Genomic DNA, 26,109 nt, shown 5'->3' on the forward strand with positions numbered 1-26,109 from the left:
TATTGTATTAAGCACCAACTTAGATTGACGGGTGTAAAGGAAACATTTAAATATAATTATCTAAATTGTTACTTCCTGATACAACTTCTAATAACAAACCTGACTTTGGTGCATAAAAATACAAAGATGCATTTGAAAAATAATAATTAACCCAATATTAACCCCCATAGTACCACTTATAGAGAGAATATCCCCCCAGAGGAATTCAAATACTTGAGCTTAGCTGATGTTTCTTTTAAAGCTTCCTAGCAACTCTATAATAAATTCCTTAACTGATGGATGAGTAGAAACCAAGAATGCTTCACTTCCTCACTATGATAAAATAGAAATATGAAATGCAAGTCATACCCCTTCTTCACTCTGGCAAAGTCAAAGGCCATTTGTCTGTAGGAGAAAGCCTTTTCATTCAAGTATCTACTGTAACGTCTTATAAAGGTAGACATATCATAACCTGTAAAAAAGAATAAAAATTTATTTTATAGGAAAGCTTTAACTGTAACTTTGTTTACTAAGATAAAAACTATAGTCAAACAGCGTCATGTGAAATCTTGTGAAGAATGAAAATGTAATCATGGATTTTGTAAAAAGTATTTTCCCCCAAAAGATGAAGTGAGCTTTCTAGAGATCTAAACCATTATTCTACTTAATGATGCAAAAGGATATCATCTTAGGAGTAAAAAATAAGCCAATTTTAGGTCAAAATCAGTGCCAAGGGTTATAAAAATCTAGCCCCAAGTTTGTGCAAAACTCTTCACTTATAAATCTCAAGTAATATATTACAAAAATATTCTTACCATGAGATCCACTCTTGTCCAAAAAATTGCTGAGATTGAATAATGTATTTCTAGAGGCCAAATACTGAATAAATCTCTGAAAAACAAAATCATAATTAAAAGCTCTGTTTATCTGAAGCCTGAATGAAACTGAGCTGTCATTCTTCTAAGCAGACTCTTCACAAGCATTATCACAGATATGGAAAGACAGTGTTCCTTATACTTGGAATGTTCTTCCTATTCCTGCTCATCACCCCCAAATCCACCACTATCTCTTGTCAAAATCTTACTTCTCTCTTTCAAGGACTAGCTCAAAAGATGCTTTTCCCAGAAATCTTTCCTGATCTATCTGGCCAAAAATAATTTTTATTTTGCCAGGGCTCCCAAAGTACTTTGTTTTAACCTCCCATAGCACTTATCTCTCAATTATTTTAATAATTATTTATGAATATGACTAACTTTCCCATTAAGTGTTAAATCTTTGAGGGGCAAGACACTTGTCATATTCATTTAAGCAACAGCTCAATTCACATCCTGCTTTGCCAAATGCACTTAGCATGGTCCTTCATACAGAACAGGCACTTCGTTTTTCGAATTGAATTCAACAAAATTAAATATATTACCCCATATGTAAAATAGCGTTTCTAATCATATTTTAGTACATTTAAAACAAAGGCAAATATTTATCTTAAAAGTTTTCTTTGGAAAAATGGCAACATGAAAATCCAAAAATTACATTCAACACCTTGTACAGTTTTTCTCTTTATCTGCTAATATCCAAATCTTAACAAACCTTGAGTCATCACCTAGTTTTTTTCCCACAAAAGCACCTAAATATTATACAAATAATGACATAGGTAAAATACTAAAGAAAACCTCTTCTGGAAGAGATACGACCACCCTTATCCTATCAGTGGTCACCTAGCATGTGTTTCACTATCTTTTTAAAGCAGTCCTTCCAAGAACAGATAAAAATGGTTACATAAAAAAAGGAGAGAAGGGGATGAGAAATGGGTTTTTAGCATCTACTAATTACTAAACAAACTTCATGGCAATATTCCTGTTAACCTTCCCTCTTATTAAAACAAAATACTAAACTGAGAAAACTACAGCTTACCTCATTACCGTGGACCATTAGATGGTGTGTTGTCACTAAGGCTTTGAATACAACCACCCAGCTACTATTTGTTGCTCTTTCAAAGAGTGTGTCAGCCATCTGAGGGATATTAACATTTGTCTCATTGGTAGCCTGAATCAAATCTATAAAAATCAAGAGATACAGTGTTAATTATATCTTTACAGATATCTACTTTAACTTTTATAAATTAAAAGCATGTTCCTAGAAAACAGGTTTAATAATTCCTTTGATATTAACTAATAATAAAGTAGGCTCATGAAGCTTTTTTAAAAAAGGCTTTCATAGAACTTTACATAGCAAATGTACATGCATACACACATACAGCTTACCTTCTAAACATAATGTATTTAATTTATTCATGTGTTTTGCTTTTGCTGTTAATTCATGATTTCCTTTTATTTTTTCTTATCCACCTCTTTGTTCTATGATTTAGATAATAAATACCATGAGACTTGGGATTTATGTTAATTTTCAATATTCAGATGATTCCTTTAACATATTAGCATTCTCTTCTTAGATGGCAAAATACACATGTGCTTATTAAAAAATACCTTACATTCTTTACAAAAAGTTAAAAATAAACTTCATTCTGCCCTTAAATGAAACACCAGCATCACCTGCTGAAATGCATACTCTCAATATCCTTGAGACCCTGTTAAAGTAAGCAAGAGTGATAGGAGGGCTGGGTAGAACACAAACTTCCTCAAGAGCTCACATATAGGTATAGCTGCTTGGATTTAAGATCTGATAGAAGAATATGAAAGGTTTAAATTACTGTTATATGACCTGCTAATCCTCATAAAGCCATGCATACCTTTAGTTTAGTGAAAAGTATCAAACATTAAACTTCTTTAGGATTTTGCATTTGAATGTGTGTAGTCTACTACTACAATATATTATTAATATGCTTTCAAGTGCCTTGTAGTTGGCCTGGTCAATTTAGGCAGTAGCTTTTAGCATATAAACTTTCAATATATATCTGATGTGAATATGTGGAATAAGACTAGTTATGTGAGACTTCACTGGACTCAACATCTTCAGTACTGATACCAATCTGACCTACTACTACTAACTCTCTTATGGAGAAAAAAAAAGATTTGAGAAATCTCTAGGAGGCACTTAATTTCTAGAAAATGAATCCCCAGAGAGTCCCTTAAACCAGGACTTCTTAAACTTTCTCCACTTGCAACCCCTCTTCATGTTCTGGCAGCATTCGTTGGCATTGTGTGGAGTGAGGACATGCACAGTGCAAAATGCTTGTATTTTGTGTCAGAACCAAGGCTGCAGTGAAGTTGCATGATGCGGCATGGGTAAATGCTACCAAAAATATCTTGGATTCATTAGGTGTTTGATTTTAAATTAATTTTTGGTTATTGCATGTTCAGAAATCTTTTAGTGTTGCCAAATTTTTCAAGACCCCATGTGGAGTCATGACTCGCAGTTTAAGAAGCAATGCAAACTATCCTGATGTGCCAGATGAAACCTCCTGAGGTGGCTGATATTGCTTTGGAAGAGCAGTTTTATTGTAGAAAGGTCCAAGAGGCAGAAACTATAACAGACTTTCTCAGTCCTACCACCAACACATGTCAGAATCTCTTGGTGGTCAAAACTTCCCTATATTTTAGAGAGCTCAGCCTAGAAGATAACCATGTTCAAAAGAGCCTTCATTTACAACAACTATTTTCTGCCATTTATGCCATGCCATTCAACTCTAATGTAAAGCATGTTCCACAATGCTACCCAACATTTCTAAAACATCAGGACCAAAATTCTTACTCAATTGCTAGGCCTTCATTAGAGCAAAGAATACCTTAATTTTTAAAATTTTTGTCCTTCTACTCTATAAGCAGTTGAATGCTACAGTGTCCTTTGCAATATATTCCATTACAATAACACAGACAGTTGAATGCCATAAAATATCAATTTACTTATATTTATAACCTGCTTCTATTCACAATCACTTTCTGAGCACTTCTTAGAAAATGAGAAATGGAAGGAAAACATACAGATCATCTAGTTAGCATCCTCCTTTTGCCAAAACAAACAAAACTCCACCAAACCTCAGACCCAAAGAGGGGATAAATGACTTGCCCAAGGTGACCCAGTTACTTAGTAGCAGCCCTATATCTAGAACCCAGATCTCTTTCCTTTTATGTCATCTAACTTAACTGCATGGTAATTTTGACAATGTAACCAGCAAGTAGTCCTCCAATGTCTAATCTGGAGATTGGACATCTCCAGAGATAGGGAAACCCTTAAATTCCAAGTTTGCTCATTCCACTCTGGGATAGTTCCAGCTGCTAAAAGTTTTTTTTCCTATAGCAAGCTGAAATCTCCCCAATTTCCACGCATTTTTTCATAGTTCTGCCCTCTGGGAACAAGCAGAATAAATCTAACTCCTTTTTCACTGTCCTTCAAATATCTGAAGAAGCTATCATGCATGCCTCCAAGATATCTCTTCCTCAGGATAACCATTACTAGCTGCTTTGTGATCTCACCATCTTGGTCACCCTTCTCTGGATTTGTTCTAATTCATCACTGTCTTTCCTAAAATCTAGCCCTAAGAATTGAACACAGCACTCCAGATGCTGTCTGATCAAAGCAAAGTACATTGGAATTATCAGCACACTCAATATTTGAACTATTCTGTAAGATACTGCACATTGCATTCAGATTGACATCAATTTAGAGTATGGTGAGGTACTTATGTGATTCTAGATCTACACCAGTAGTTAACAATTGTTAACCAAAAAAGCCAAATGATTAAGGATACTGTGTAGAGTTCAATATAATAAAATAAGCTAATCCATAAATTAAAGATCTTGGCAGCCACATGCAAAAGAACCACATACAGCTCCAAATACAACTGTTTTGTGAGTGCCTTTTCAAATTATAATTTTAACAAGTTATTAAAATATACAAAGCTATTTAATTTTATTAAAAGAGGCAACACACTATTTTAAATAGGGGTTTCAACTATGCCTACATGAGTCTCTACCCACACGCTACCAAAAGATTATATATAAACAACAGTAGCTCTATTCTGTATTTTAATCTCTTTGTACTTAGTATCCTCACATTTACCAAAGATAGGCTGAGAGTTTAAAAAAATTTCACCACAGCTTATACTTTCTTCTGCCCAATTTTCTAAATTGACTATGTGCTAAATTCTCATAATTATGGATAAACATGATACATAGAGTTGAGGGAAATTACATCTTTGACACTTATTAGCCTGTGTGACTTGGCACAAGTCCCAACTTCTCAGAGTCTCAGTTTCATCAACTTTAAAATGGAGATAATACCAACAGTATTACCTCAAACAGTCATGGAGATAAATGAGAATTATGCAGAGTAATTTATAAACCTTAAAGTTCTATATGAATTTCAGTTATTATTTATACTTTTTCTTATAAATAAATAAATATGGGGGGGCGGAGCCAAGATGGCAGAGTAGAAAGACGCACATACACATAGCTCTGAACCCACAACCCACAGAACGGCTAGAGGGGACCAACTCATGGTGAATTCTGCACCCAGAGGCCACGGAATATTGGAGCGAGGGAGATTTCTGTTCCGGAGAGACCTGCAAACCTCTCGCGGGGGGTCCTTCGCGCTGCGGACTGGGCGCCGGGACTGGGAGCAGAGGGCAGCCCTGCAGCGGCCGAGACACTGTGAGGAAAAGATCCGAGCGGGCTATGGGGACGGGATCTCCAGAGGCCGCACAAGTCCCTCCACCCACAGGTGACAGGGGTCGGTGAGAGAGTCTCTTTGGCGGGTGGAGAGGGGAGTGGGGTGCCCCCATGGCTTGGGCCCCCCCGGGAGATAGAAGCTGAGAGGCAGCTGCAGACAGGGGCTCCCCAAGCGGGCGGGAGCCTGGATCCATTGTGGAAGGTCTGTACATAAACCCCCTGAGGGAACTGAGCCTGAGAGGCAGCCCTGCCCCGACCTGACCACCTGAACTTAATTCTCACACTGAATAGCAGCCCTGCCCCTGCCAAAAGCCCTAAGGCTGGAAGCAGCATTTGAATCCCAGTCCTCAAATGCTGGCTGGGAGGACCAGGAGGCGAGGTGGGTGTGAGGAGAATATTCAGAGGTCAAGTCACTGGCTGGGGAGAATGCCCAGAAAAGGGAAAAGAAATAAAACTATTGATGGCTACTTTCTTGGAGAACAGATATTTCCTCCCTTCCTTTCTGATGAGGAAGAACAATGCTTACCATCAGACAAAGACACAGAAATCAAGGATTCTGTGTCCCAGCCCACCCAATGGGCTCAGGCCATGGAAGAGCTCAAAAAGAATTTTGAAAATCAAGTTAGAGAGGTGGAGGAAAAACTGGGAAGAGAAATGAGAGGGATGAAAGAGAAGCATGAAAAGCAGATCAGCTCCCTGCTAAAGGAGAACCAAAAAAATGTTGAAGAAATTAACACCTTGAAAACTAGCTTAACTCAATTGGCAAAGGAGGTTCAAAAGGCCAATGAGGAGAAGAATGCTTTCAAAAGCAGAATTAGCCAAATGGAAAAGGAGATTCAAAAGCTCACTGAAGAAAATAGTTCTTTCAAAACTAGAATGGCACAGATGGAGGCTAAGGACTTTATGAGAAAGACAGATATCACAGAACATAGTGTGAAGATTGGAAAAATGGAAGATAATGTGAAATATCTTATTGGAAAAACAACTGACCTGGAAAATAGATTCAGGAGAGACAATGTAAAAATTCTGGGACTACCTGAAAACCATGATCAAAAGAAGAGCCTAGACATCATCTTCCATGAAATTATCAAGGAAAACTGCCCTGAGATTCTAGAACCAGAGGGCAAAATAAATATTCAAGGAATCCACAGAACACTGCATGAAAGAGATCCAAAAAGAGAAACTCCTAGGAACATTGTGGCCAAATTCCAGAATTCCCAGGTGAAAGAAAATATTGCAAGCAGCTAGAAAGAAACAATTCAAGTACTGTGGAAATACAATCAGGATAACACAAGATCTAGCACCCTCTACATTAAGGGATCGAAGGGCATGGAATAGGATATTCCAGAAGTCAAAGGAACTAGGACTAAAACCAAGAATCACCTACCCAGCAAAACTGAGTATAATACTTCAGGAGAAAAAATGGTCTTTCAATGAAATGGAGGATTTTCAGGTTTTCTTGATGAAAAGACCAGAGCTGAAAAGAAAATTTGACTTTCAAACACAAGAATGAAGAGAACCATGAAAAGGTGAACAGCAAAGAGAAGTCATAACGGACTTACTAAAGTTGAACTGTTTACATTCCTACATGGAAAGACAATATTTGTAACTCTTGAAACATTTCAGTATCTGGGTACTGGGTGGGAGTACACACACACACATGCACACACGCACACATACATATAGACAGAGTGCACAGAGTGAATTGAAGAGGATGGGATCATATACTAAAAAAAAAAAAAATGAAATCAAGCAGTGAGAGAGAAATATTGGGAGGAGAAAGGGAGAAATTGAATGGGGCAAATTATCTCTCATAAAAGAGGCAAGCAAAAGACTTATTAGTGGAGGGATAAAGAGGGGAGGTGAGAGAAAATCATGAGGTCTACTCTCATCACATTCCACTAAAGGAAAGAACAAAATGCACACTCATTTTGATAGGAAAACCTATCTCACAATACAGGAGAGTGGGGGAGAAGGGCACAAGCAGGGTGGGGGGGAGGATAGAGGGGAGGACATGGGGAGGAGAATGCAATCCGAGGTCGACACTCATGGGGAGGGAAAGGATCATAAGAGAATAGAAGTAATGGGGGACAGGATAGGATGGAGGGAAATATAGTTAGTCCTATACAACACAACTAGTATGGAAATCATTTGCAAAACTACACAGATTTGGCCTATATTGAATTGCTTGTCCTCCAAAGGGAAGGGGTGGAGAGGGAGGGAGCTAAAGAAGTTGGAACTCAAAGTGTTAGGATCAACTGTAATGTTCTTACCACTAGGAAATAAGAAATACAGGTTAAGGGGTAAAGAAAGCTATCTGGCCCTACAGGACAAAAGAGAAGACGGAGAAAAGGGCAGAGAGGGAGGATAGAAGAGAGAGCAGATTGGTCACAGGGGCAATTAGAATGCTTGGGTTTGGGGGGGAGAGGGGATAAAAGGGGAGAAAATTTGTAACCCAAAACTTTGTGAAAATAAATGTTAAAAGTTAAATAAAAATAAATAAATAAATAAATAAATATTTGGTAAACGCACTTCCTCTACACAACCCTCCTTGAATATTGAGAAATTAGTCCTGAAAAGAAGCTTACTTTCTAACTAGAGCTTCAGGTTTCTAGAAATACAGAGGTGCCCTCCAGTCATTCATATAATCTAATAGTTAAAAAGGAATTTCAGAGGACATCTAAATATGTAACCTCAAGTGGAAACTCTTATACAATATCAATCAATAAATAAGCATTTATTAAGCACCTATTATATGCCAGGCACTGCCAGAACTGTTAAGGATATAAATGCAAAGTATGAAACTATATCTATGGATATAAGATCTATGTTGTTATTGTTCAGTCTTTTTAGTCATGTCCAGCTAACACTTTGTGACCCCATTTGGGGTTTTCTTGGCCGAGATGCTGGAGCAGTTTGCCATTTCCTTCTCCAGCTCATTTTACAGATGAAGAAACTGAAGCAAACAGGGCTGTGACTTGCTCAGGGTCACACATCTAGTGTCTGACAGATTTGAACACAGGAAGATGAATCTTCCTGACTCCAGACCTGGCACTCTATCGACTGTGTCACCTAGCTGCCCAGACAGACAGATGGCTATAGATGTACAGAAAGTAGTCAAATAGAGGGTAGTAGGGTGGGGAAATACCAGCAATTGGTGGAATCAGGTAAGGTGGTGCTTGACTTGTGCTTTAGAGAGCTGGGTTCTTTGACATGCAGGGGAGGAGGGAATTCATTCCAGGCATGGAGTATATCTAAGGCATAGGCACAGAAATCAGAAACAGAATGGCACGTACATATGGAACAGAGAATGCCAGTCTGGCTGGATTATAGAGCATGGAAGGGAGAGTAGAATACAATAAGTTTGGTAAAATAGGTTGGGGCCAGGATTTGAAGGACTTTAAAAACTAAATGGAGGAGTTTATATTTTATCCTAGAGAAAATAGTCAAACTGGAGTTTACTGAGTAGGAGAATGGTCAGATCTGGAAAATCACTTTGGCACCAGTGTGGAAGATGGATTGGAAAGGAAAAGACTTGAAGAAGGGAGACAGATTTGAAAGCTATTGTAATAATCTATAATATCCCCTAAAGATATTCATCTAGTCTTTGCCTGAAGACTTTCACATAGACCTTTACAAAGCAATCCATTTCTCAGGCTACCCAAACTCCACAAAAATCAGTCCTCCTAGGACCACTCTAGGCATTCTCTTCACTTACACAAATACCAAAATTGTTGGCACCTGAGCAATCCACTCCTTTACCCCTTTATGTTATTGAAGAGTTTGCCCTGCCAAGAATCCACTGCCTTCATTCTTAAAGATTGCTGCTGAATGAATGAAACTAGAGAACAATCACAAAATTATGTTGACTAGGTCCACTACAAATATATGTTAACACAATTTTAACTGGGCTTTTACTGCAGCAAGGCAATTCTTTTATACCTGCCCAATTGACTCACTATCCTACTCACTACAATAGCTTTTTCCTTCCAAACCTTTCATTCCTTCACAATCAGTCCATGGCGCACTACTCCTACCCCATCCCCTCAGCTGAGAACATTTCCTCAAATTTCACTGAATAAATTGAAACTATTCTTTCTCTTTCCCCCTCCTCATCTCATGGCACTAAGCCTTCTCACACTTTCTTTCTTTACTTCTGTATCACATCTTTCACTTTGCCAAGGCAAATGCCTCTATATGCACAAATAATCCTATTCTGTTCAGTCTGCTCCAGCAAATTGCCCTATCATATCTACTATCACTAATCATCAATCTCTTCCTGTCTACTGGCTACTTCCTTGCCACCTACAAACATATCTGGGTCTCCTCCATTCTCAAAAACTTCTCACTTAATCTAATGTTCCTTTCTAGCTACTGTCCTATATTTCTATTACATTCACTGACTTATCTCCTTAAGAAGGCTGTATACATTCAGTACCTCCACTTTCTTCTTAATCATCTATAGTCCGGCTTCTGACATCATCATTCAAATGAAACTTTTTTCTCCAAAGTAACTAATGGTATTTTAATTGTCAGATCTTGGCCTTTTCTCAAAACTCATCTTTCATGACCTCTCTGTAGCCTGTGACACTACCGATCACCCTCTTCTCTCTAGATTTATAGGACACATCTCTCCTGGTTCTCCTCCTTCCTTCTCAGTTTCCTTTGCTGGATCTTCATCCACATCAAGCTCATTAACTGTGGGTGTTCCCCAAGGCTCTGTCCTGGGCCTGCTTCTCTTCTCCCTCTATACTATTTCACTTGGTGATCTCATCAATGCCCACAGATTCAACTATCGTTTCTATGCAAATAATTCTGAGATCCGTTTATTCAGCCCTAACCTCTCTCCTGAATTCTATTTTCCTACCTTCAATTGCTTATTGGACATTTCAAACTTATGTCTCACAGATATCTTAAACTCAACATGTCTCAAAGAGAACTCTGTATCTTTCCTCACAAACCCTATTCTCTTCCTAACTTCCCTATTACTGTTGAGAATACTACCACCTCCCAGGAACCCAGGCTCACAACTTAGGTGTCATCCTTGACTCTTCACTGTCTCTTACCTCCCATATTTAATAACTTGCCAAGTCCTACCATTTCTACCTTTGTAACATCTCTTATATTCTTAACTCTCACTTCTCCCTTTTCTCCTGTCACTCCTACTATACTGTTGCAGGTCTTCATCACCTCATGCCTGAATTACTGTAATAGATTTCTGACAGCCACATTGTAATCAAACTGGTCTTCCTAAAGCACAAGTCTGACTATGTCACTCCCTATTCAATCAACTCCAGCGGCTTCCTATTGCCTCCAGGATCAAATATAAAATCCTGTGTAGCTCTGAAAGTCCTGCATAACCTGGACCTTTTCTACCTTTCCAGTCTTATATCTTATATTTCCTGGCCTCACATACTCTTCAATCCAATATCACTGACCTAATTGCTATCCCTTGAACATGATACTATCTCCCGGTTCTGGACATTTAACTCACTGGCTGTTACTCGTGCCTGGAATGCTCTCCTTCCTCTTCCTTCTCAGGTGCCCTGGCTTCCTTTAGGTCTCAGCTAAGTGTCCTACAAGAAGCCTTTCTGGATCTCCCTTCATGCTAGTTTCTTCCCTTTGGTGCTTATCTGCAACTTAACCTATATATATTTTGTTTGTATATATTTCTTTGCATGTTGTCTCTTCATTAGACTGTAAACTTCTTGAGAGCAAGGACCATCTTTTGCCTTTGTATGCCTGGCACTTAATAAATGTTATTGATTGACAAACTCTATTATGAAGTTTTTTTTTTCTTATCTTAATCCAAAAACTAGCTTTGCTCTTTATTCTACACTCTGTTAACTGGGCAAAACAAATTTAATTCTTCTTCCATGCCACAACTTAAGTTTTTTTCTTTAAAACACTTCCAGTTCCTTCAAGCATTCTACAAATGGCATGGTATCAAGTTCCATCTTAAATGTATGTAATACCTTTAGAGATGCCTCTATGAAAGCACTGATGAGAGAACTACAATAGATTATTCCTGAAGCACCTGCTGGAAAATTATTGTACCTAGATTAGGAAGGGTAACAGAAGCCTGGGAGGAAACCTATATAAAATATCTCTAAATGTTTGATATTCAAACTATCTAGACAACTAAGAGAAATACAAAAACTTAAAGCCAGAGCAGGAGGGTAATAATAAGTTTTTTCTAAAAAGTCACATTCTATTATTTTTGTCACTCTAGGAGGTTCTCCAATTATGTCAAGGGGTAAAATTTCCAAAAAATTCTCAAAGCAAAATTAAATTTTAATTCACAGTTTTTTAGATTACTTAACACAGAACACTTCCACCTTCCATTGATTACTTTTGCTTTCCAAACACTAGGTGTCGCTAAAGGTTAGGCTCATGGTCTGATGAAGCCTATTGAAAAATCTCAGGTTTGTAGTAATTCTGTTCTTTGGAGCATAGTTATAAAATATATGAATGGTTTATGATTATGCCCTCCAAGAAAGAAAAGTCTTTAGCACTGGGCTGGGGAAGTGGGGTTAAGTTCATAGCCCTTTGACAGTAAAGGTCTTTCTCTGCCATACGACTTCCAAAGCTGCCCTATACCCTTATGCCACAGATATAGTTAACACAAGGAAATGAAAAGGAGGGGGTCAATCACAAGTGTTTGTGAGACATAAGATTAAATCAGTCCGATGCACTCTTTAACAGAATACAATAATGGGATTAGAAATGGATGTCAGCTGCACCCAGGTGAAATAAAACAGCAATAGGAGATGGGGACCCCTCAGTTCCAGAACATTCCCTATAACTACTTTTTATCCTTAGCACTCCAGCCACATAAAACCAATGTTTACTTCAAATATGCAGATAGATAGAAAGAGACCTACAGATACAGATACACACACATATGAATATTTGTGTGTGTGTGTGTGTATGGGTGTGTGTATTATACCTTCTGCTTGCATCTTTAGCTTTCTTTTCTATAATCTCCCCATGGTTATAGATTTGAAGGAGGAGAAATTACCAATATCACCACTGCTTCTGTTGGAACCCTACTGACCTTCATGAATGGGAGAAGGGCCACTGTCATGCCCCTTTCGGTGTGTCCTCTTCATTTTTTTTTCAAGGGCTCTCCATCTAGTCAGGAGATAACTAAAAAACTAAAAATCCCAGAAGTCTATTCAGATCCAGACCATTCTCCATTTCTCATTTTCCAAAGGCAAGTTTGCTACATTGGACTCCCCATTCTTCCTCACCTCACATATCTACTCTGTTACTAAATCTTGTGGATTCTACATTCACATCTCTTACATTGATCTCTTCTTCAACCACATCACAACCCACGCTCAGACTTTAGAACTTTTCCCCTGTACTACTGCAATAATCTATTGGTTTACTGGCCTCATGTCTCACCTCTTCAATCCATCCTTCCCGTAGATGCCAAAGTGATTTTCCTCAAGCATAGTTTCTGACCATGCTGCTTCCCTGTTCAAGCTCCCTGATACCTTTAGGATAAACTACCAACTCTTCTGTTTGGTATAAAGCCTTTCATCAACTAATTCCAATGTGCCTTTTCAGCCTTATCTCACCTGACTCCAGTCCAGCCAAACTGGACTGCTTGACTGTTCCTCACATATAACATTCCATCTCCTGTCGTGCTTTTTATACAAACTGCTTTCTATGTCCAAAACAGACTCTCTCTTTAACCTTGCCTCTTAGAATCCCCAATGGCTTTCTGTTTTTGTTTTGTAGTTCTGCTTGAGCTGCAGCTTATAATGAGGGCCTTTGCTGATCCTTTTACCTCTCCCACTCCAAATTACACTGTATCTCTCTCTTTCTCTCTCTCTCCTTCTTCATAAATATTTTATATATATTTCCTTATGTGTGTACATGTTGTTTCCTATGACAGAATATAAACTCCTGGAAGGACTTTTATTTTGGACTTTGTATTCCAAATATCTAGTACAGGACCAGGCATATATATAGAAAGTACTTAATAAATGCATATTGCTTAAGAAACTAAAGCCCAGAAAAGTTACCTGTTTTACCCGAGGTAAAAAAAGTAGTGAGGCCTGAATTTGAACCCAGATCTTAAGTCTTAAACCCAAATGCTCTCCATTTAACCATGTTCTCTATTCTAGCACTCAAAATTGTATAAGAATAATTATAGAATTTGGGCAAGTTGTTTTCTTTCAATTCTTAAGCACATGGTGTTCCTTATTCTAAGCAAGGCGAACATTCATTTAAGCTTTTAAGTATAAGCTGAAGGCTTAGTCTAATGAAAACTGGGCTGAGAATTTTGATAGGCCAGATGTATGTCTACCCATAATGACTTTAAGGAAGTCATTAGCCTTGATAATCTCACGAGTAAGAATTATACAAAATTTGAAACCATGAAAACCAATAATATACTAGCATAGATCATCATTAATTTTACTTTAAGCAATTTAACTTGAAGATAATTCTATAGCTTTTTAATACAGAAGTTGAAACCAACCTGAGTTCAGAAGTTTTATATAGTATAGATATATATCCCATAGTAACAGTTAACATTTATATAGCACTTACTATGTGCCAGGCACTGTGCTGTTTTATAATTATTCATTTGATCTTCACAATAACCCTGGGAGGTGGGTGCTATTTCCCACCCCCCTCAGATGAGGAAACTGAGGCAAAGAGAGGTTAAGTGACTGCCTAGGGTCATAGAGATATTAATTATGTGTGACCTGACCTGAATTCAAATCTTCCTGACTCCTGGCAGGTTGCTCTATCTTCTATACCACCTAGGCTACCAGAAAGATACTTGTCATTTTACTCAGTTGCTAAAGTAAACAAAATGTTACTTTCTTTTCATAATGTCTCATTTATATCAGCATCTCAAATTTACAAAGTCATACTCTTTTTCATTTTAAAATCTCTGAAATTTCATTATTCAATTTTTCAGTGCCCTATTGGAGCAACTGATTTTCCTAGTAAAAATGTGAGAGTGACAAAATTCTGTAGTCGTTTCATCCTATAACAAAGGCATCTATCAACTAGAGCCTTCACTGAAGAAAAATAAAGAGTCTCATCTTTCACTTCAGTGGATATCACTTTTGCCAACAGGTTAGACACGTTGATATACTTTTAAAGGATGGCTATATGGTCATTAATTCAAAGAAAATTTTCACTCAGGTCAAGTGACATCAATTGACATCAATTATTTGCAAATACAGTTTTTTTATATGACTTTGGGTTTTTTTTAAATTTGGTAGCATTTTGCAGCAACAAAAAGCTATTACCACACCAAACAAAAAAATCTTGAAAGTTAGATGGGAAACAAATAAAAATTAAGAAGAAAGTCTATTAAACTGAAATAAAATAAAGAATGGATGGTTTTCTTTTAAATATGAAGAAAAATAAATTACTAGGTAACTTTTTTTAAAAAGAGAGGATAGGGAAAGTATATGTTTATATGTATATGTATATACGTATGTACATGTATATATAATATCTCTATCCACGTTTAATTGTAGTGGGGGGGAGGAGAGAAAAGGAAGAGGGAGGAGAACAAAATAGAAAATGTAAAGCAGAAAACAAACAAAAACCTACAAGAAAATAAAGAAAAGATGGACAGTTTTCAACATAATGCACAGTATTTAATATATAGGCTTTCTTGAAAAGGAAAGCTATTGTTACATATCTGAATCCTCTCCTATGTTCTGCTATGAACATGACATGTTTTTTCCTTTCTTATTTTACATTTAATTTTATAATATTTCCTTTCTTATGTATTTAAGCTTTAGTATTTGTCTAGAGGAAAAAATAAAAATAAAAATGAGAGGAAATTGAATCGCCGAAATGAAAATGAACAAAATGAACATAAAACCTACAGTAAGGCAATTAAGAAAATAGCCAGAATTTAATAAATAAAATTGTTATGTTCAACAAAATCATAATTTAATGAAAATCAATGATTAACAATAAAAAAATTAAATTATCAAAATAAGAAATAGAAATTGCCATCTTATTGAAAAGAATAAAACAGCAGAAGAAGAGGGGAACTTTATTAGTCCAGAAGAATTAAAAGGCAAATTTTATCAAATGTTTAAATAACAATTAATACCAAAGATCCAAAAGGGTTTCTCCATAACAGAGAAAAAAAGTATTCTCCACCAGTTTTTTTTTTTTTGAGACAAATATGGTCCTGATACCCAAACAAGGAGGGATGAAACAAAGAAAGAACTATAAAAAAAATCACCAATGAGTAATCATGAAAAAATTTTAGAAAACAGGTTGCATTATCATATCCAAAAAATTATTAATTAAAGTCAATGTGGAATGGGCTGTGAAAAGACAAGCACACTAATAATACACTGTTGGTGGAGATAGTGATACAAATGTTTTAGAAAACAATTAAGAATTATATGACTTACCAGACTGTTCAAATTTTTTGACCCAATGATTTCACTACTGGGCATATACCCAAAAGAAGGTAATAGATCAGAAATAGATTAGATAGATAAATATAGATCTACACACATATATGTATATGTATGTGTTTATATATATATATGATACATATATAACCTTTCTTTTTTATTATTCAGTGGGTTTATTTTTTCTTTTTTTTTAATGATTAATTTATTTTTAGTTTTCAACATTCACTTCCATAAGATTTTGAGTTTAAAATTTTCTCCCCCTTCCTCCCTTTCCCTCTCCCCAAGATGGCATGCAATCTTATATAGACTCTACTTCTACATTCATATTAAATATATTTTCACATTAGTCATGATGTGAAGAAGAATTAGAACTAATAGGAGGAACCACAAGAAAGAAGAAACAAAATGATAAAAGGAGAGCAAATAGAATGCTTCCATCTGCATCCAGACTCCAAAGTTCTTTCTCTGGATGTGGATAGCATTTTCTAATGTGAGTCTTTTGGAGTTGTCTTAGATCTTTGCATTGCTGAGAAGAGCTAAGTCTATCAAAAGCAGTCATCACACAACATGGCTATTACTGTGTACAAAGTTCTCCTGGTTCTGCTCACTTCACTCAGCATCAGTTCATATAAGTCTTTCCAGGTTTTTCTGAAGTCTGCCTACTCATCACTTCTTATAGCACAATACCACAACTTGTTCAGCCATTCTCCAATTGATGGACATCCCTTCAGTTTCCAGTTCTTTGCCACCACAAAAAGAACTGCTATAAATATTTTTGTACATGAGGGTCCTTTTCCTGTTTTTATGATCTCTTTGAGATACAGTCCTAGAAGCGGTATTGCTGGGTCAAAAGATATGCACAGTTTGCTCTCCAGAATGGTTGGATCAGTTCAAAACTCCACCAACAATGCATTAATGTTCATATTTTCCCACATCTTCTCCAACATTTATCATTTTCCTGTTTTGTCATGTTAGCCACTCTGGAAGGTGTGATGATTCATCACCTTTCAAAAAGTCCTCTAGAGACAAGGTTGATTTTTGTTTAGATTAGAGTTCCTAAACCTATCCATTTTTTTTACAGTGTTGTCCTTGTCACTCTTCTCTTGGTTCTCACTTTACTTAGCATCAGTTAATACTACCTAGGATTCCTTGAAAGTATTTTTCATCATTTCTTATGTCACATTAATATTATCTTATGTTTATAAGTTTGTTCTGTCATTCACCAACTGACTAAGAGGTACTCTAAGTCAGTGGTATCAAACTCAAATATAAACAGGGACCACTAATCCCTACCATAAGGATCTCTGTAGGCAGCATATTGACTTAATTTTAAAATGTAATATTATTTATGTTTTATTGAATTTTTATTTTCTTAAATATTTCTCAATTATATTTTAACCTGGTTTAGCCCACTCAGGAGTTTTGGGTTGATCTAACTCATCTCCTTTAGGTTCATTCTTTTCTTCTCCCTCCCCCAATTCTTGCATAATCAGGGAGTTTGTGTTACTTGTGATTATTTCTTCCCAGTAATCATGCTCCCTAGTAGCCCCATTTTTTCCCTATTAAGTATAATGTATTTCCATGAATCATATTTTGTGTGTGTTCAACCCCTATTGAGTCATTTCAAGATAAGGGAGTAGGAATCATCTGATGCTCATTCTTCCCATCCCATTTTCCTGGTTTGTATTTTCTTCTTGGGTACTCCAATTATGAGAAACATCAAGGTCCAACTCCTTTATTCTCCTTTCTACACTAGTGTATTCCTTTTTTTTTTGCCCTCTCTTTCTTTTCTCTCCTCAAATCCTCAAAATAGACCCAATCTACCTCTCTGCTTTTCTTATATAACTCCCTTAATACTCTTTGAAGACTAATTCTGAAGAGATTTTTGTTTCTTCTCCTTATATTAGCATGCTAACACTACCCATCAACATGCAGTTCCTTCTAAGCGCTCAAATTAATTTATTTTTCTAAGTTTCTCTGGGCTCTTGTGTTTATATTTCAAAGTTCCTATTCAGCTTTGGTCTTTTAATAATGACTACTTGAAAAAAATCTTCTATTCTATTGAAATTTTCTATTTTCCCCCATTGGATTATGATGACCTTTGCAAGACAAATTGTTCTTTATCGTAAGCCCTTCTCTTTTGTCTTTTAGAATCTTGTATTCTGAGATGTATTCTAGTTTTTAGTAGAAGATCCCTAATCTTGGGTGATTCTGACTGCAGTACCTTTCTGTTGCTGGTACGATTTTTAGTTTGATGTGAGAATTTTTATTTTGACTGTGACATTCCTGGGACTTTTCCTTCCCAACAGTGATTGAAAGATTCTTTTGATTTTTACAATATTAGTATTTATATCCCAGAAATCAAAGAGCATCTTTAATTCACCAATACATTTAAGTGTCTATTTACCATGCATATGCACACACACATGTACACAAACATGAACATTACACACTATAGTGAATATAACACCTGAGCCAGAAAAACTTTTTCCCAACTCTAGATAAAGATGGTGTGAGGAGAGGGGAAACAGGAAATGTGATTCAGTATGCTCTTTTGAACAGGGGTAGGTAGAAGTTATGGCATCATAACTTTTGGGAAAGGAATAAGAACTCTGAGGGAACATGTGAACACTGATTAGAATAAATGAAAATTGATTCCTTTCATATCTATACTTATTCTAATGAGAATCAACTCTATCAAGAATTTTCTTATTTAAATTACATTTCTTATGCTACAGCTAAGTTCATGTTCTGCCCTCAGCAGAAAATAACTGGTGATACCCCGCTAACAACTCTTCATTCACATGAAAACTAGCCACAATGCTTTCACATTATTATCAATTTTCACAAGTTTTACTACTGTGTTTCAAAAAGAGTAAAAAGACTATCTTGGTGAATAATGCTAACAAAACTTTTAGAAGAAAAAAATCCTATTTAAATCTAGGATTATTTATTAAGCACCTACTATAGGCAAGGCAAGTTCTCCTATTCAAAAAACAAACAAAAAAAATCTACTTTCATTCATTTCTTTAATACACTACTATTCATAGGTATAGAGTTCCCAGAGATAAAAGCAGAAACCTATTTCATGCAGCTTTTCTGTCCAAAGCTTTTCAAGCAGATCCTAACTGCTTTAAAAAGTCTAAATAACAATTAACACATTCCTAAGCACTCTCACAATAAAGTAGTAAGACTACAAAGACTGAAAAAAAACTGCACTTCTTTTAAATTTATACCAATTAGGTCTCCAGAAATTAGAACTGTAGAGTTCACTAGATCACATTAACTTTTTTTCCATCCATGCTTATACCACTACCTATGCGTGAAACTTTAACCACATTAGTAACCATAGTATTGGTCATTCTAATTAGCTGTGTAATGTGAGGGTAATTGATTATTAAACTTCCAAGGTTTTTTTTTTTTATCACAACTTCTATCATCCCGAGTCCTTAATTTTCTTCTTACCAAATAAGTCAAAGAAAAAGACTTGGGCATTGCCACGTAGCATTGAAAAATAATTCAGTAATCTAAACATTTTAAAAGTGTGTCTAAATACCGTACAATATTTATAGGACATTTAACTACACATGTAAGGCAAAAGTATTAGCATACTACTCTCTCCAAACAAACCTATCATTATTCAGAGAATGTACTAATTCCTTTACAAAGTCTTAATTTAACTATATGAACTACTACCTAACAATATGTCCACTATTAAGAGTAGATGGAGATCTAGCACCCCCTTCTCAGCTCAGCTGATTTGAGAACAGGATGGTAATGACAGATGATGAAATATAAATGTTGTAACAAGGTATTACTATCCAGTGATCCTTTCAGGATTCTTTTTTATCTAATGGAATTAAAGGGACCCTGGTTATTGAAAAAGCAAACAAATTGGCCATGCCTCAAGAGGCTTTAAATAGCTAAGCCCCGGATATTCTATGCAGCTGGACAGGTGGGATCAGTCTGAAAGAAACCAGTTCTTCCTCTCTTGAGGAGATTTTCTATGACTGCTGACTCTCTCAACCACCTCCAAACTTTCCAACTTTACTGTGGATGGTCTCGAGGACTTTGTAGGACTTAAAGCCTCCAGGGCACAGTCAATTTGCCTTTGTTCTAAGATCAGGCTCCTTTTAATTTTATCAGAGAGAGGTTCAGGTCTTCTAAAAGGATCAGATCTCTTTTAATACCTTGTTACCTCATTTATACTTCCTCATGTGGTATGTCATGTGACTACTTCACCTGGGGGGGTAAGAAACAAATTCTACCCCCCCACCTTAGACAACTTTCTCATCTATGCAAAGTCTTTATGATACTTATTTATATACAAAAACAAGGATGTCACTGTAAGAGACAGGCTTTTACAAACAATATTCAACAATGGACCACACATTAGACATTTCTCAACTGACTAAAAAATGTACGGGATATAAGATCTTATTGTGTCTGTTGTCAGATTATGAAAAATCATCTGATTCAACAGAGCAAAAGACCATCTTGAAGGAGCTCTTCTAACAAGGTATTTCCATCAATTAATTCATCAAAATTGTTGAAGATACTCTTCACACTAGAAAGACCAGAATTTAAGAAAACCCCTTGCCTCAATTGATATAGTGGATTCGTTTTTTATCCATAAGGCAAAGAAAACAGAGATAAAATGAAAATTTTTATTTCCAAGTAAAATTATAATAAAAATTTTGCATAAATTGATATGCCTGCTCTTTCAAGTGTTAAAGATATAACAAATAACTCCAATTGGCAACCCTCTCTCTAATCACAAATATAAAGAAAGGTTCAAAACAGGGAGATGTATGTCACCTAAAGATTTTAGCCAATGTGATGGAGGACATCCAGTTCAGAGTCCAATTTGATGAAGGCCCTCCTGTGGATAGAAAGGTCCTTCATAAATTCCTGTTTGCAGGTGACATCAAGCCAGTTGCATCAAATCACTGGAATATTCCACTGATATCTTTTCAAGAAAGCAAGGAAGGCCTCCAGCACTTTAGGTAGACCTCCTGTAGTGAGTCTTTGGGACAGGAACTCTACAGGCTGGCAGGAATGTGTGGATTGTGAGCTGAATTGTTCAAGAGATGAAAGATTCATTTGAGTATTTTGAATATGTCCGAAACTCATTATATTATAAAGGAAGGATCATCAAAACCCTTTGGTACTAGTTAAAAAATAATAAAAAAGCAGATCACTGGAAGACACTAACTGAGCTTAATAGCCAATATACAATAAACTACAAGACAAATAATTGGACTGGAGGAGGAGGAAGTCTCTCTATTTAACAAGAACTGTGTGGAAAACTGGAAAGGAGCTTGGCATAAATTAGGCTTAGACTAGCATTTTATAGAATCTACCAGAGTAGGTTCCAAAAAGATCCTTGACCCAAATATAAAAGCTCATATCATTAAAAAAATAAGAAGAATGTATAATGAAATTGTTTTCACAACTATGGTTGTGGTAATATTTTTAACTAAATAGGGGTTAATGGACATTACAAAAGATAAAAATAAATTCAAGTATATAAAATTTTAAAAGCTTATGCATGAAAAAAGAGCAGAGAAACTGAATTTTAAAAGTTTTAAATTTTTTCTTATGAACTTAAATTTTAATATATAAAAAAACAAGAAAAAGAAATAAAATAAACTGAACTGCTGTTCCATACAGTTTTAAAGCATGTTAAATCTGAACATATTTGTGTCCTCTTATAATTTATATCCTCTTATGAAGCTTGTTTTCATCTTCATAATTTAATGTTTTATTGATGATCTGGGGGGCATCTCTATCACTACCCACTAACAATACTCTCTTTAAAGAGACATGATTTGTCATTAACAGATATGTAGAATCAAGCAAACACAGATCAACACATTGGTCATGTCTGAAAATGCCCATCTCATTCTGTACTTCTAGTCCATCAACTTTCTGGTGAGAGGTAGGCTTCGTCATTAGTCTTCTGAGGTCAGGAGCAGTCACTATTTAGATCAGGGTTCTGAAGTCTTTCAAAGTTGTTTTCTATGGCCGTCATGTTAACTGCTTTGGTGCTGCTCAATTCCCTCTGCATCAGTTCATACAAGCTGTGAATTGTTTCAACCATTCAGGAAAACAATTAGGAATTATCCAAGAAAAGTTACTACCTATTCGTATTCTTTGACCCAGCAATAATACTACTGGGCATGTACCATAAGGATATTAAGGATAAAGAAAAGTTCTCTGTACGGACCAAAATTCTTATAGCAATCCTTTTTGTATTAACAACAACAACAACAAACGCCTAGAAACAAAGCCCATCTGTTCGTGAATGGCTGAACAAATTGTGGTAAATGAATGGAATAGTATTATAGATCAAATCGTAATGATTATTAGAAACTCAAAGAAATGTGGAAAGATTAACTCGTATGAACTGGTAAAGTGAAGTGAGCAGAAGAACTAAGAGAACAATAGATATAATTACAATAATGAAAAAAAAACCACTTAAGAAGAAGTAGGACTTAGTATATTAAAAGGAACAATCGCAGTCCTGAGTAAGAGAGGAAGAAATGGACCTCATTCATTTCTTTGATTATGCAGGGGAAGATGACTTAGTAATTAATTTTGCTTTACTGTTTTTCTTTGTTCTAAGCAAGGGCTCAAAATAAGGTTTATTTTGAAAAAGGACATATAGTTCACATAAATGATTAGTTAGTGTTACTTTGATAAATCCAAATCAAAATTTTAGTTTTTTCCCCCCTTTTTGCTGCTCATTCTCAAATACCTATAGAATTAAAGAATCTTAAGGGTTAGAAAGAAGGTAAATTGGAGTAGTGGATAGAGATTTGGAGTCAGGTGACAGGTGCTCAACTACTGCCTCCAGGCATACATGGTCTGTGAGACTATCCAGGACAAGTTACTTAAACTCTCTGTGCCCCAGGCAAATCTCTATGGCTATGAGTTGTATAGTAGGTTCAGTTCTATATCTGTTAGAGGAAGTTCCTCACTATGAGCTCAGTGGACAGCTGAAATCTCAGGTCCAGTAAAAAAAAAAAAAAAAAAAGGATTTTACCTGTTGTCCAGACTAATTCTTACCACATCATAAAGTCCTCTCCGCAACACCCAAAGACATAATATGAACAGTTTGAGACTATGTACTACTTGATAAATCAATAAAACTTTAATAAGCACCTACTATATGCCAGGCACTGTACTAGTGAAAAATCTCCATCCTCAAGATGCTTATTTTCTATCAAGGAAAATAATATGCACACAAATAAGGAAATATGAATGAAATACAAATTAAATACAAGCTAATTTCTGAGAGAAATAGCATTTGAGGGAGGGGAGTTCAATAAAGACATTAAAAATTAGGTAGTGATTTAAGCAAAACACTGAAGAAAGCTGGAGATTCAAAGAGGTGAAGGAGAGGAAGCATGGACTTCCAGGGATGGGGGTAATCTTTACTGAATTTAGGCACTAAGATTAAAGATAGAATACCATGGATGGAGAAGAAAAGCCAGAGTGTGTAAAGGAGAGTAATAAGTAATCAAAAGGAATTGCAAACTATTAATAATCATATGAAAGACTATTTCAAATAACTAAAACTAAGAGAAATGTAAATCACAACAACTTTGGGGTTCCAACTCACACCAAACCAATGGGCAAAGATGATAAATTGGAAATGTTGGAGAGCCTATGAAAAGATAAGCACACAAATATACTGTTGGTAGAGCTCAAAAATGGTCTAATTACTCCAGAAAAACATTTAGAATCATTCAAATAAAGTTATTGAAATATGTATACCCTTTGATCCAGAGATCCTATTGCTAGGCATATATCTTTAAGAAAGACTCTATATATATCAAAATATTTATAGTATCACTTTGTTATGGTAGCAAAGAATTGAAAGCAAAGTAAATGTCTATTAATTGAAAAATGGCTAAACATTGTGGTACATGAGATATATGTGGGTAACTCAGCTCTGATATTATTGCTCCATAAGAAACAATGAACTCGAAGAATGCAAAAGCTTGAGAAGATATTTACAAACTGATACAAAGTAAACAGGACAAGAAAATAATATCCACAATCACTATAACAATGTAAATGAAAAAAAGAAAATAAATCAAAAAAGAAACTAGACACTGCAATTATAATAAATTAAAAATTATATAAATAGAAAAGTAAAAATATAATTAATTATATAAGGACCAATCCTGGTCCTAAAGAAAGAATGAAAAAATGCACCCTACTGCATTAATTTCAGAGACAGGGGCCTACTGGTTTGGAACACTGTATATACTGTCATATTCAGTTGATGAGGACTGAATTTTGAGGAAATGCTTTTTAAATTTTGTCTCTTTTTATTATTTTTTATAAGGAATGGCTCTCTGGGCAGGGTAAAGAGGCAGATGTATGAAATGATACTGTGTGGACTCATTTTGCTTGACCATACTTAATTGATACAAAGATTTCCTCCCTCCCCCCTTTCTCCAAGTTAACTGGAAATGGGGTGGGGAAGATACTTTAACAATAGTGATGCTTTAAAAAAAAAAAAGAGTCATTGTAATACTTGAAAAAGCACTGAAGGGAACTTAGTTCAGAAGTAAGCACAGACAATCAGGACAATTTTGAAAATAATGTGTGGATTTTATTATATACTTTTTGAAAAAGCAAACTGTGAAATCAAGATTCACAGTTTCATAAAGATCCTCTTTTTGTGTTCTGCTATGTGTATGGAAATGTTCTTTTAGTGTTTAAATTCAGAATTAAAAAAAAATTAAATAAAAAGAAATGAAGGTGATATGAAAACCAAAAACACCAAAAACCTGAAACAGAATTTGAAAATGAATAGTTATATAAACATAAAACTAAGCAAATACTAAAAAGGCTTGCAAATAAATTCAGACGGTACACAGTGCAATTCAGATACACCATAACAAAACATTTTAAATTCTCTACTTAAACAATTAGACTTTCTGATTATTTAAGAAACAAATACATGGAAACAGTTTTTGTTTACTTAGTTGTATACATACAAACATACCTCAAAGGAGAGATGATAGCACGATAATTACTGAAAATATTTTTCACTGCCTTACTGAGGTAATGTAGTTTAGAAATCTGAAGAAGTTAGTGGTTTTAGGTTAATTGCACTAAAAAAAAATTACTCAGCACAGATTATCCAAGTTTGGGGACTTTTCACTACTGCAATAGCTACCTACATTTTCTAACGTTATCTTGCTTTACTTTGGTGCTATCCATGTGTGGGAGGAAAGACAACAGACAAGAAAATAAAAGAGGTTTTTTCATGTTATAGATTCAAAAGATCATAGATCTAAAACTGGAAGGAACCTCAGAGGCATTGTAGCTTAAGTCTTTCATTTTGCAGAGGAGGAAACTAAGGCCCAGAGAGGTTAAATCCTATGTCCACATTCACACAGGTAAGTGGCAGAACTTAGTGTTCAAATGCAGGTCTTGTTGACTCCAAGCTCAGTGCTTCTTCCACTGACTATGCTGCATATTCTTTATGCCCTAACTCATTCAAAATATTTGATATTAAATACATTTTTCATTAAACTTCAAGACTAGTGTTATTTTGAAATATGCATGCTAAAGTCAGTAATTATGATTCTAAATACTATTTGTGTAATCTACAATAGAATAACTTATTCTATCCCAAATAGGGCAGTGATTGCTATTATTCAAAATAAATGTTATGTCCAAATATCTGCTTGTAATGACAGTTAAATATAGCATAAAATCTAACTAGTGTGTTGAATAAATTTTGCTTCAAAATATAGTCTTACAGCATTTCAGAGGATGAATGCATTTGGGGGGCAAAGGTTATGAACAACTACGACCTGTTTATTTTATGATTTTTCCCATCCATAAGGAATTATGTGTTATAGTTTATAATAGACAGCCTCTTCATCACAATTGTTGACATTATTAACCATAAAAGGCTTATTGAACCTCATGCTTAATCGTAATCTTTACATTATTATAGCCTTCATAAAGTTATTACTATTCACATATTATAGTCAACATTTTTGTAATCTTCTAATATTTTTGACACTGCATAGGTGTGGTATTCACATTATTTATTG

At 35.5% G+C, this 26,109-nt stretch overlaps 1 protein-coding gene across 9 annotated transcripts in view; it reads right to left on the reverse strand.

Moving 5' to 3' along the window:
- Positions 1-26,109, reverse strand: part of SNAP91 (synaptosome associated protein 91) — a 170,038-nt gene that overhangs the window by 123,683 nt on the left and 20,246 nt on the right. For all 9 annotated transcript variants that reach the window (XM_072642714.1, XM_072642713.1, XM_072642712.1 and 6 more), the window contains exons 3-5: positions 1,891-2,033; positions 795-870; positions 349-451 (exon numbers count right to left, since the gene is read on the reverse strand). In XM_072642714.1, coding sequence (XP_072498815.1) covers positions 349-451; positions 795-870; positions 1,891-2,033 — 322 coding nt within the window. The remainder of the gene's footprint in view (positions 1-348; positions 452-794; positions 871-1,890; positions 2,034-26,109) is intronic.

The sequence above is a fragment of the Notamacropus eugenii genome, chromosome 2 (assembly GCF_028372415.1).
Source record: "Notamacropus eugenii isolate mMacEug1 chromosome 2, mMacEug1.pri_v2, whole genome shotgun sequence".
In the NCBI taxonomy this organism is placed as follows: Eukaryota; Metazoa; Chordata; class Mammalia; order Diprotodontia; family Macropodidae; genus Notamacropus; species Notamacropus eugenii.